At 40.8% G+C, this 13,790-nt stretch overlaps 1 protein-coding gene across 1 annotated transcript; it reads left to right on the forward strand.

The window, feature by feature from the left end:
* The first annotated feature begins 5,459 nt into the window (after window positions 1-5,459).
* Window positions 5,460-6,819, forward strand: LOC121643970. The gene is made up of 5 exons (XM_041991632.1): window positions 5,460-5,632; window positions 5,713-5,808; window positions 6,059-6,203; window positions 6,274-6,419; window positions 6,567-6,819. The coding sequence occupies exons 1-5, from the start codon at window positions 5,598-5,600 to the stop codon at window positions 6,802-6,804; spliced, it is 660 nt and encodes a 219-aa protein (XP_041847566.1). The 5' UTR covers window positions 5,460-5,597; the 3' UTR covers window positions 6,805-6,819.
* Window positions 6,820-13,790: the final 6,971 nt, after the last annotated feature.

Raw genomic sequence — 13,790 nt, forward strand, 5'->3', positions numbered from 1 at the left:
TAACAAAAAAATTAACAGGTACAAAATCAATAGTAAAGAAAACAGAAGCAACATGGGGGAGCACAATTCATTTACATGAAGATGACATTTTGTCCATCTTACAGCATACAGCTCTGTTTTAAGTTGCAGAACTTATTTGTTCCATTCATGGAATTTCTTCAATGATGTCCAGCCATTGGTTGAATCCAGGTGGCTCTGTCTTTAGTCAGCTTCTTCTAATAGCCCCTTAGCCATCAAAGATAAAATGTTAAAGAGGTATCTGCTTTATCTATTACTCCTTCTGGTATCTGACCTAGAAATATAAACTGTGGATCATTAGGGATGTTATATTCCAAGGTTTCCTCCCAGAATGACCATATGTTTATACATGATCAAAACATATGAGAGTGGTCGGCGTTCAACTGCCCGCATTGTCTCCAACAATATTGTTGTTCTCCTAATTGTTTATTTTTGGTTTTTGGTGTTGGGGAAGCACATTAAATTTCTCCAGCCAAATTCCCTCCATCTTTTAGAGTTTGTTGATGTGTGTTGGGTCTTACATATGGAGCGCCAATCACCCTCCGACAGCTCAGCATTAAATTCTTTTTCCCATTTTACCTCTACATAAATTCTGTTTCTTCCTTGTTGTTTCATTAAACACTTAACATAGTTTAGATATAATTCTTAAAGGCACTTGCTTGTATACACCTCAGTCACATCATTCCCTTCCAATGAAATTTCCTTTTTAAATTCTTTATGGTAGAAGTGTCTTCATTGTAAATACCTGTTAATTCTCCATTGTCCAAACTACACTTGTCCTTGAGTCAGCTGAGTGATTTGTCGTTTGTCTACATGGGTACATAGAGCCGGCATCACTCCATTTTTCGAATGTCTGAAGCTGGAAGGAAGGCCAGATTTTTTTTACTTTTTTAGAACTTCAACCATGTTTAAAATATTTTTCTCATAGTCACATTTTCCTCCTTGAAATCCACATCGGCTTTTCCACTTAGCCTTGACCGTGGAGGGGCCCGACCCAGACCCATATCAACGTTCCTCCGTCTGGCTTGGTGATGCGGAGAGCACCACCATACTACATTCCGCAACTGTGTAGCATAGTCGTATCCTTTAATTTAGTAACGCTATTTCCCCATTCTCCTTGTATAGTTGCAGGGGTTTGAGTCTTATCCTGGGTGTGGCCCCCACCCATATAACCCCAGATATTAGCTTGTCCCATGCTGAAAATTGTGAGTCTGGTATTTTAACTGGAAGTGACAGGAAAAGATATAACAGCCTTGGCAAGGCATTCATTTTAATCACATCTATTCTGGAGCTGAAATCCAGTGATAGTGTTTTTACCATTTTGCCACATCTCTTTCTCTTTTATTGTTTATTGTATTGTAGTTTGCCTCATAAATTCTGTTGAAATCCTGAGTTAATGTTACTTCTAGGTATTTTATTGAATTAGCATAGCAATCTAAATTACATCTTTTCCCGATTTCCTTGTTTGGCTTGTAATTAAAGGTTAAGATCTGGGTTTTTGATAGATTCACATGGTAGCCTGACATCAATCTGTATTCGTCCATAGTTCGTAGTAATTTGGTAAATGTTGTCTTTGGGTCTTGGAGGAAGGGAATTATATCATCAGCAAACAGTCCTATCTTGTGTTCTTCTCTTGCTGTTGTAACGCCTGTCAGGGTTAGCACAGCAACCATGGCAGGTCCCTCCATACAGCTGAAAAGCCTCCGTTCATTTTTATTCTGGCTACAGGGACAGCATATGATGCCTTAATGCAGTTAGTGAGTTTGTCATTGAATCCTATCCTGTCTAATGCCCAGCTGACCCTGTCAAATGCTTGTTCAGCATCCAAACTCACCAGGGCAGCATTAAATGATGTTTATTAATATGCTCTATAATATGGAGAGTGCACCTAATGTTGTCCTGTGTTTAACATCAGTCTGGTCTTCATGTATAAGATCAGGCAGGAAGTGTTCTCGTAAGAATGGATGTGAACAGCTTATAATCTACATTCAGGATTATAACAGCTTCCCTCCAGGATGGTGGGGCGATCTTTATCCAGTGTCAAATGAAATTATTCCAATAGTACCTGGGCAAGTTCTTATTTACATTTTTATATCACTCCTTCTGGTAACCGTCAATCCCAGGCCTCTTACTAGTTGATAATCTACCTTTGTCTTTATCCAGTTCGTCTTTAGGGGCCGTCAAATATCCGTTTTGTTCTGTGCCTATTGAGGGGAGATGCAAGGACAACAGGAATTGTTTTATTTTCTCTTCATCAACCTTCTCAGGCTGTGAATAAAGTCTTATAGTACTTTTTAAAGATTCTTTGAACTTCTTCTGGATCATAATTTAATGTCTTTGTTATAGGATCTTTGATCTTATGTATTGAGTTTGTTATCGCTTGTATCTGGAGACATTTTACTAATTTCCGTGTTGCTCTTGGACCTGATTCGTAAAAAGTTTGTTTTGTGAGTCTGAGTGTCTTTTCTATTTTAACATTAATTAGGTTTTCTATTTCTTTCTTTACTTTTCATCCAGTTCCGTACAGAGTCTTTGTCATCATTTTTTTGGTTGTTGTTTTTCCACATCTTCTAATTCCTTCTTTTAATCTCATTGTTTTCCACAAATGCGTTGTTCTTGATATCACCTCCCCTCTCATAATGGCCTTGACTGTGCCCCATACTGTGGTCGGGTTGACCTGGTCATTCTTATTATCATTTATACATTTACCAGTTTCCTCCCTAATTTTTTCTACTATGGTTTTGTTTTTCAGAATTCCCGTATTCAGCCTTTATAGTGTATTTCTTGGCTTACTATGTAGATATATATTTTGATAAATAACGTTGTGGTCAGATATTTCAGCTGTTCCGGTTGTGCAGTCACATTCTGTGTCTGTGTTATTCATCAGGAAAAGTCCAACCTGGAATGTACTTTATACAGTATCTCACAGAAAGTAAGTACACCCTCACATTTTTGCAAATATTTCAGGACTCTAGACGCCTCTATAATGAACAACTATAGACCGTCTCTAACCTCTTTTATTTCCAAGATTATTGAAAAAGTGGTATTTCACCAGCTTCATGACTTTTTAAATGAAAGTGGAAATCTTGATAAATTTCAGTCCGGCTTCCGACCTCATCACAGCACTGAAACAGCTCTGGTCACAGTGTTAAATGACATTAGGTTGAATAATGATTCTGGTCAAGTATCAGTCCTGGTTCTGGTCAAGTATCAGTCCTGGTTTTTGGTCAAGTATCAGTCCTGGTTCTGTTAGATCTCAGTGCTGCGTTTGATACTGTAGATCACAGAATCCTGTTGCACAGGCTGGAAAACTGGGTTGGACTTTCAGATCTGACTTTCAGCGGCCACATCAAAGCTTCACTAAGAAGCTTTTTACCAGCTCAGAAACATCAACAGAATTAAAAGTTTAGTTTCCCAGAAAGACCAAGAGAAACTCATCCATGCATTCATCTCCAGTAGGCTGGATTACTGTAATGGTCTTTTAACAGGACTTCCTAAAAAGAGCATTAAACATCTGCAGCTCATCCAGAACGCTGCTGCTAGAGTTTTAACCAGGACTAAGAGATCTGAACACATCACACCAGTTTTAAAATCTTTACACTGGTTTCCTGTCAGTCACAGAATAGATTTTAAAACCCTTCTGATTGTTTACATCCCAGAATGGTTTAGGCCCAGAATACATCTGTGATATGTTCAGAGAATATAAACCTAGCAGAGCTCTTAGATCCAAAGACTCTGGTCAACTAGTCCAGACCAGAGTCCAGACCAGAGTCCAGACTGAACATGGAGAAGCAGCATTTAGCTATTATGCTGCAAACAAGTCGAACAAACTGCCAGTGGAGATTAAACTTTCACCAAATGTAGACATTTTTAAATCCAGGTTAAAAACATTTCTTTTTTTATGCGCCTATGCATGAAATCTGCACGGAAACTTTTTAACTTATCTTGCTTTTAATCATTTTAATGTAATTTATTATTTTATTGTGATTATGTGTTGATGCCTTTTACTATTTCTAAATATCTGTAATGCCTTTGTTATATGTACAGCACTTTGAATTGTCCTGTACATGAAATGTGCTGTACAAATAAACTGCCTTGCCTTGCACAGCATGTGAGTGTTCACTGCAAACCGCATTGATTGTAGGACAGCATGAAAAAAATATTCAGTAACGGCTGTTCGAGTGCTGCTGCTTGAAGGTACTGTGTGACAAGCCTCCACCCCTAGCCTGTACGTCTCCTGAGACGTCCTCGGCCTCCACCCCTAGCCTGTACGTCTCCTGAGACGTCCTCGGCCTCCACCCCTAGCCTGTACGTCTCCTGAGACGTCCTCGGCCTCCACCCCTAGCCTGTACGTCTCCTGAGACGTCCTCGGCCTCCACCCTTAGCCTGTACGTCTCCTGAGACGTCCTCGGCCTCCACCCTTAGCCTGTACGTCTCCTGAGACGTCCTCGGCTTCCACCTCAACAAGGCTGCAGGTCCAGATGGTTTCAGCTCCAGGGTTCTGAAAACCTGCTCAGAACTACAATGTTGGATTCTTCAGCACCTTTTTCAACATCAGTCAGAAAAGATTTTCAGCGCTATAGAAAATATCCTGTCCTGTTCCAGTACCTAAAAGACCCAACCATCTGAACCAAATGACTACAGGCCAGTTGTCGTAACATCTCCCCTCATGAAAGTTCCTCAGAGACTGTTGTTGGCTCTCCTCAGTCAGCAAGTCGACACCTTCAGGACCCATTACAGTTAACACTCAATCAGTTGTTAACTCAAGGTGGAACAGGAGTAAACGAAGCGCTGTTTACATCCTGGGAGAAGAGGTGGAGGAAAACAAGTACCTCGAAGTTCAGCTAGACCGGGGGTCTGCAACCTTTACAGTCCAAAGAGCGATTTTTCCCTCAGCCCAGCGAAATAAAGCTTAAGAGACCTTTTGAAACAAGACAACTTATCATTTTATCTACTATAGGAAATTTATTTTCAACCACATTTTTATTTTTATTATTAGGTTTTAAAATAAAAAAAAACATGAAACTTTCTTTTATGGGATGTAGATATTTGTGAAAAATTATGTAAAAATAAATGAAGTCCATAGTTTCCAACCTAATGACAATAAAAAAATAAAAAAATAAATGACTGGTACTTTTAGTGTCATGCTGTAGAAATCTATTGCAAATATTCTGTGAAAAAAAAGAAAAATTGCTAAAAACCTGCATTTCTTTATTATATCTATATTTAATTCTTTAACATTATTAGCCATGTATTAAGAGCCGTTGTGGAAGGTCCAGAGAACCACTTGTGGCTCCGGAGCCACAGGTTGCACACCCCTGAGCTAGACACCAGACTAGACTGGAAATGCAACAGAAGCATCTAGAGAAAAGAACAGAGCAGACTCTGTCGTGCCGCTGGGTCAGACCCACGACATGCTAACTAGCTCAGCGCTGGGTGTCAATAATGCTGAATATTTCTGACTCCTAGGTCCTTTCCACTCCAGTACCGGTAATGTCTCAGCCCGGTATGAGACGGATATCACTCCAGCTGGTTGGACCTTCTCTATCTGGGGTGTTATCTACACCTGGCTGACCCTGATGGTCATTTTCATCACTTCATTTGTCTGCAGAGGGTAAGTCAGCTTTAACAGTCATGCTAAATCTGAACTGCAGCATCCTGCAGGATGAAACTGATAGCTGTTTCTGTGAATAGATCCTGGGCTCAGTGTCTGCTGCCGTACGCCTTCTATTTCTGCTGGCTGCTCAGCATGACCACCAACATGACTTGGCTCCTGCTGTGGGATAGGGAGTAAGTCCTTTGCTTCTGCACAGGGAACACTGACTGGCAAACTGGACAGATTACTGGTGACCTGGAGTAAAATGAGAAACATCACACTAACATTCTGTATCTGGACGGGAGGCAGGGAAGACAGTTAACATGAAATGTGTAATTGTGTTTTACTGTTTTTGTTTGAGGAAAAATAAATAATAAAAATAAACATACACAGCAGTAACTCAAAATCTTTGTATCTTATCCTAATGTTTTCTCTGGTTTTCAGGTTGATGCTGGCCGCTCTGGTTGTGTTGATCTGCATTGTGATTTCCAACTATGGTGCTTTGTTCTTCTGTTGCTTTGCAACAGATTATTATGGGATGTGGTTGCAGACGTATCACCGTAAAACTCTGGCCTGTCTCAGGATTCTGGTAGGTTGGTGTGCGGTCAAACATGAACTTTGTCCCGTCTGAATAACAGCATGCTGTGTGGTTGTATCAGGTCCAGAACGGATTGACGGTCTATGCTACATGGACATCTATTGCCTCTCTGATCAACTTCTGTGTGGTTCTTCATCTGTGGGGGGTTGAGAAGAGCACGGCGGCCACGGCGTGTCTGTGTATCCTGTTTGCAGAGGTGGTGGGATGGTAAGCTTTGCTGTTATTACTTTACATCATTACTCTGACCCCTCTGTCATTGTTTGGGATTTCTTTCTTTTAGGACATTTTAAGAAACTGCAGCAAATTCTTTTCTTCAGTCCTTTGATGTTTGCTTTGCTGTGTCTCTTTGTTCAGGTTCATTCTAGAAAACTGGGTTCTGGACCGCTGGACCAGAAACATTCTGACTGTCTACCCTGTGGTGATCGTTGCTCTGGTCGGAATCCTCTACAAACATTTTAACCCAGCTGATCCCACCCCAAATTCTGTCTTTACTGGTGAGTTTAACATCATGAACACACACCGACCGTCCACTTTATCAGGTCCACCTTCTAGTACCGGGTTGGACCCCCTCTTTCCTCCAGAACTGCCTTAATTCTTCGTGGCATAGATTCAACAAAGGTTTGGAAACATTCTTTTGAAATTTTGGAGGCAGCTGCTCCCGCGACCCGACTCCAGAGAAGTGGCAGAAAATGGAGCGGCCTCGCTCCTGGCACAGCGTGGTTACTCCCCTCACTTTTAATTGTAAACACACAGACAGTCACGAGCGGGGAAGGTGAGGGCAATGGCGTCTTTTCATAACCGTTTCCTGTGCCCTGTGACTGCGGGGGCTCTGGCTGGGGCCTTCCTCTGCCGCCCTCGGGGTGGGTCCGGGGTAGTCTTTTGTGGGGAGACTTGGATTCGTGGGAATATACCAATATTTATATATGTATGTATGTATGTATATATACGCACACATACTTTAATATATGTGTGTTATGTTTTTTTTTGTTTGTTTTTATTACATTTTTTGTTAAATGAAAAAGACTGAATTAAATAAATGGTAAGAAAAATTCTAAAAGCTGGAAATATCAGATTGTTCTGCACACTCAATTCAAAACATCAAACGTTTTAACTGCACATGTGAGACACTGACTTGCACAAAAAAGAGGAAAATAAAGTGTGAATAACGTTTGAATGAAATCATTGTGACTTACATTCCACCTTATCACACACAGAGTTTCACTCGTTACGTCAATGCAGGCACAGTTTGAACAAACTTTATGTATAACTTTGTATGTAGTTGGTTTACTCTCTTCTGGTCTTTTACCTTCAATCTGTTTTATGTGCTCACTGGTTATGTTGTTTTAACCTAAATTATACAGCATAACCCTGAACAGAGTCTTCAAGGCTGGTTTTCTAAAATTTACAAGCTCCGTTACCCTCCTCCTTTATCCGGGCTTGGGACCGGCAAAGTGGCCCAAATGAGACACTTTGGCAGAGTTACTTAGGTTTTTTTTGTTTTGTTTTGTTTATTTTTTTGTTGTTGTTGGTTCTTTTGTTTTTATATATATATTTTAAATAGTTTTTTTTAATAGTTTTTTTATTCTTGATTTTATTGTAGTATAGGATTTGATTTTGTTTAGTTTTAGGGCTTTAACACTGTTTCCTTCTGTTTCTGAACTCAAAATTGCCTTTTCTTTCCAAGTTGCTGGAGAAAGCTGTTTTATCCAACTTCAGTCATTTTTAAATGGTCTTAACAATGTCTGCTAGACGGGTTTTTAAAAAAAACCATGGTATCTCGTATCACTGCTATGCAGACAATACACTGATATACATCCCTCTGAAGCGAATCAGCCAGACTCCTAAAAACTCCTTGTTAAACTGTTTAGAAGATGTTAAGTCCTGGATGGTTAAAATGTCTTTTTACATGAGGAAAAGACTGAAGTTCTGTTACTTAGAACTCCAGGCTACCACGCTGTTGAACTTGATATTGGTCCTTTGTACCAGTATACACTGCAATGGCTACCTAATTTTTTAGAGTTGAGTTTCAGATTGTGTTGTTTGTTTTAGGTCTTTAAATCTTGTTTGAAGACTTATTTTTACTCATGTTCTTCAGCATTGGCCCCCATTTTAAGGATTAAATGTAATTTATTTAGTCCTAGGAGGCCAACCAGAGCTTGACAGTTTTCTCCTGAGGGGAATATTTGGTGGGATGATGTTGTGATTCTGGGTGGGATGACTCCTATCGTTTTATTGACAGTTTTCCCTGGTTTGTGTAAGCTTTTGGGAGAGTGGTGAATTGTTTCACTGGTGTGATGGTTGCTTGGCTGTGGTTACCCTGCTGTTCAAAGCGTTTTTATGCCTTGAAGCAATGTTTGGGAGAGGACTGTAAGGTCTCAGTTCTTTGACGGGTTTTGGGACCGTTGTTGTCCTGCCGTTCAAAGTGTTTTTATGCCTTGAAGCAATGTTGGGGAGAGGACTGTAAGGATTTAGTTCTTTGGCGGTTTTTGGGACAGTTGTTGTCCTGCCGTTCAAAGTGTGTGTATTCCTTGGATCAATGTTGGGGAGAGGACTGTAAGGTCTCAGTTCTTTGACGGGTTTTGGGACCGTTGTTGTCCTGCCGTTCAAAGTGTTTTTATGCCTTGAAGTAATGTTGGGGAGAGGACAGTAAGGATTTAGTTCTTTGGCGGTTTTTGGGACAGTTGTCCTGTCATTTGCACCTGCAACTATATCCCTTACTGTAACTTGGTGTCCGGCTTGTCTTTTAACACCTGGCACCATGGCAGTGTTTTTGTTTGGCAGTGGGACATGCATGTCCCTAGCTGCCTGCAATTTTTTCGCGGCACGCGTCTCATGAGTATCATACCAGCCTAATGGTTTTCCTCTCGGAACTGAACTGAGATGCATATTTGGCTTGATGTTATAATTTAGAAGACGTTCAACATTAAGCCCCTTCTCTACAGCCTTACCAACTTTAGCTGTTATATAATCCTTACGTTCTCGTTCCATTTCCTCACGCTCTTTTATAGCTATCTGAATCACTTTTTCTTTTTCTATTCTATCCTGCTTTTCTCTAAATGTGCATCTTTCTTTATGAAGTGCCATATTTTCTAGACAATCTGAATCACGAGTTTCCTTTTCAACTCGACGCTTCTTCTCTTGTTCTAGATTATATAATCTATCGGACTTGAATGCTCTTAGACCTTCTACGTATTTCTGCTGACACTCTGCATCTTTTAAAATCTTATTTTGCCTTATCTGCTCTAAAAGGTCTCTCTCATGTAATTTAGCACTTACCTTTTTATTCTGCCTGGCCTGCTCTTCTCGCTTTGCCGCCATGACTCGTTGCTCTGTTTCCTCTCTGAATAATTTCTTTTCGAAAAGAGCTTCCTTAGCAGCCTTTATTTTATTTGTTTCAGCCAGTTTTTCTGACACAATTTGTGTATTTATCTCACGGCGTTTATTGGTCAAAGCTCGGTCCTCATCTAATTTCCGCTGTTTAGCTTTCATCTCATAGTTATAACGGAAAAATTCATCCCCTTCTTCAAGTCGGGCTTTATAGCTCATTTTTTTGGAGATTCTTTGTCGTGGCTGATTTTGCCGGAGAAAATCCCTGGTTCTCCGTTTCTCGGCCTCTTGTATCGCTGAATCTGGAATTTTCTTTAAATCCTGGTCTCTTTGCCATTTTTGTTCCTCCAGTTTCAACTGTCTCTCTGTTTCTGCCACCATTTTCCTTTCTGCAATAATCTTCCTGTTAGCCTCACAATTAATTCTGTCCTTTCTCTGTTTTTCTCTAGCTAAAGCCTCATTATATTTTAAGGCTTCAGAATTATGTCTTGCTACACTCTCCTGGTATTTCCTGTCTTGGTCTTGTTCATGTTGTCTTTTCATGTTATTAACTGCTTTCAGATTTTCGTTTTCTAAATAGCACTTTTCTGTTCTGTATGTTGTATTGAAATTTTGAACATACGGATCTTGTTGAAGACGCCTACTTTGGATAAGTTTATACTTGGCCTGCCGTTCCTGGTTTTCGAACTCTCTCTGCTGGGCTATAAGCTTGTTCAGACGCTCTTCGTTTTGGAGTTTTTCAGCATCCCTTTGTTGACGAAAAGATTTAATTTTTTCTTTCATTTCTATATAATGTAAGTCATGTTTTTGCTTTTGGATTTGATAATTTCGTTCCACCATCTCCTGTCTAGTTATGGGTTTCAGTTGTTCCACTGATGGTAGCTGAATCTTATTTATTCTTGAAGCCATTTCTAATTAAACAGAATTTCTCTCACGTTAAAGTTGTGATGAAGAATGTTTCAGAGCTGCTAACTTGTGAATGATATCAAAATAAAGGAATTATATGATATATATAAATTACACCAAAGGACAGATGACATCATAAAATCAAAGGACAGGCCTAGCCATGGCAACACACAAGAATTCCATATCGGCGGGTCATTGTGGGCGGGGCCCACAATGCCCCGCCCACATTGTATCTGCTCTCTTTTTTTTTTTTTTTTTTTTTTTAACTTGTACTCAGTGTTGCCAACTTGGCGAGTTTCTCGCTAAATCTGGCGACTTTCCAAACCCTCTTGGCGACTTTTTTTGTCAAAAGCGACTAGCGACAAATCTAGCGACTTTTACTGTAGCTATTGGAGACTTTCTGGTGTTTTGGAGACTCTTTGAAAGCACATATTGTTCTGCAGTTACTGTCGTGAACGAGCAGCGTGTGCTGCAGGAGCCCCTCCCCGTCCCCAAAGCACTCACACCGGCTCACAGTAGCTCGGGCTGAGGCTGCAGTCAAAGCAGCAGAGAGGAGACCTGCATCGCTCCGCTTACACGGTGAAAATGAATTGCGCGTGCGCAAAGGCACCGGCGATCCCGCCCTGGCTTACAGAGCGGGATGTAAATGTTTTGTCGCTGTCACACTAAAATAAATGATTGCATTTGACTCACAGCCTTAGTCACTTACTCACCTCGTTCACTGTGTAGTGTGTGCGCCTTTTTGTGACTAAGCTAAACATCTAGCTAGCTAGCTCATCATGTCTCAGTCTAAACTGTACACTCAAAAGTATAGAAAGGAGTGGGAATCAAACCCTGAATTCAAAGGCTGGTTGAAGCCGTTTATTGGAGACGATACAAGGGCATACTGCCTGTATTGTAAGGCTGATTTCTATGCCAAACTCTGTGATATAAAAAAACACATGACAACTCAAAAACATACTCAAAAGGCAAAGCCTTACAACAGTTCCACCCAAAGCAAGCTACCATTAATAAATAAAAAGTTTGACTCAGCAAAAAAAGCTGAAGCCACTATGGCATTAGCTATTGCTGAACACTGTTCCATGCTGGCATGTGACCACATTGGGGAAGCATGTAAAGCTGCTTTCTCAGACTCCACTGCTGCTACTCACTTCAGAATGCACAGGACAAAGTGCACGGAAATGATCAATGGTGTTCTAGCACCATACTTTCTGAAAAGGTTGGTCGCAGATGTGGGTGACCAGCGTTTCAGCCTCCTCCTCGATGAGTCCACAGATGTAAGCATTTCTAAGTACCTGGGGATTGTGATAAGGTACTTTAGTGACACCAAACACACAATTGTCTCAACATTTCTGGGGCTTGTTGAGTTGGAGGGAGGGGATGCTCGATCTATAGCCCGAGCTGTTGTGGCTTTCCTGGAGAAGTGTTCTCTTAAAAAAGAGAAACTCCTGGGAATAGGGACTGATAATGCCTCGGTCATGACGGGGATTAACAATGGGGTCCACACAGTGCTGAAGGAGGAATATGGCCTCAAAGATCTGGTTCTTATCCGCTGTGTGTGTCACTCTCTGCAGCTTGCTGTAAGTCATGCTTCCAATGACACCATCCCCCGTAGTGTGGAGTACTTGGTACGGGAGACTTATAACTGGTTTTCAGTGTCTCCAAAGCGCAGGGAGGCCTACAAAGCCATATATGAGACCATCAACTGTGGGGAGAAACCCTTACAGATAACCAAGGTGTGTGCCACACGTTGGCTCTCTATTGAACCAGCAGTTTCACGCATTTTAGACCAGTGGGAGGCGCTTAAACTGCATTTCACAATCACCAAGTCCAGTGAACACTGTTACATGGCTGAAGTTTTATACTCTATGTACAGTGATCCTCAGAACATCTTGTATCTGACTTTTTTGAAGTCAGTGCTTGGTGAGGTACAGTTGGCCATCAAGGCTTTTGAGGGTGAGCAGGTAGATCCTCTTAAACTTCTTGACAGCTTGGTTAGCCTAATTAAGTCTGTGAGTAGCAGGGTGCTGAATTCAATGGCAAATATTGATGTGCTCAAGGAGCCAATTGATGGATACATCAGTCCCAAGCCGTACCTTGGTTACCTTTTTGAGTCAAAGGCAGCTGAGCTCCACCTTGCACCTGAGGAGAAGAACAATGTTCGAAAGCGGTGTGTAGCCTTCACCATCTCCCTCACTAATGAGTTGAGGGTGAGACTGCCGGACAACATCGAAGCATTGCAGTACATGTCAGTCTTCAATGTAGAGGAAACTCTAAAGCACAACAAGAGCCTGGGACAAATAGAAAAAATAGCCAATCTCATTGGCTACTCTCCTGTATTGTCCAGCAATGGCGTGCCATCCATCTCAGTAAGTGGAATGAAACAAAAAACACACTGGGCTTCTGGAGTGAAATTTGGAAGTTCAGGGATGCAGCTGGTATCAACCCGTTTCAAGAACTTGCCATGGCTGCTGTTTCTGTGTTGTCCTTGCCACACTCAAATGCTGAAGTTGAGAGATTATTCAGCCAGATGAGTGTGGTAAAAAGCAAACTTAGAAATCGAATGTCTTTGCAGACCCTTAACTCTGTCCTGTATGTCCGAAATGGTCTCAAGTTGTCTGGTGAGGCTTGCTATGAGCACAAGCTGCCTGATGATGTTTTGCAGCTTTTTGGAACATCAGCTGCTTACTCATTCAAGACCACTCCCTCAGTTGCTGAACCTGGCATAGAAAGCCTTGACCAAAATGAAGATGATGAACTCTTTCTGTGAGCCAGCACAGCAGGGGGTTCTGAAAACAAAACAAAAAAACAAACAAACAAAACAAAACAATGAGCCTGAATTACAGCTGCATTGTAATTTTCTCACATTGCCACAGTCATTCCTGTTGTTTCAGTTTGGTTCATTTAGATTGTTAATGTTGTTAAAGTTAAAACTGTCTATCCCAAAAAATAGCTAAGAATGTTATATTTCTGACAAAAAAATGTTCATGTTTTACTGTGACTCATTATAGGCTTCTAAGTGGAGCAGAAGGTTAGAAACTAAACTAAAAGTAAGAAGAAAAAAGAAAAAAAAAAAAAAAAAACCTAAGTAACTCTGCCAAAGTGTCTCTTTTGTGTCACTTTGCCGGTCCCAAGCCCGGATAAAGGAGGAGGGTTAGACATAGAGCAAGCAATTCCACCCAACATAACATTCCTTTGGTTAAATTTAATATTCTAACACTTAACAATAAAGGACAAAATTGATTAATGTGGATCTCGACAAAGGTTATCAAAGCTTATTTTTAAAAGTGATGGCCTTTTTCAATGACAAAAATGTAAAACAAAACAAAAAAACAAACCAAGAAT

Source organism: Melanotaenia boesemani, chromosome 8 (genome assembly GCF_017639745.1).
Source record: "Melanotaenia boesemani isolate fMelBoe1 chromosome 8, fMelBoe1.pri, whole genome shotgun sequence".
In the NCBI taxonomy this organism is placed as follows: Eukaryota; Metazoa; Chordata; class Actinopteri; order Atheriniformes; family Melanotaeniidae; genus Melanotaenia; species Melanotaenia boesemani.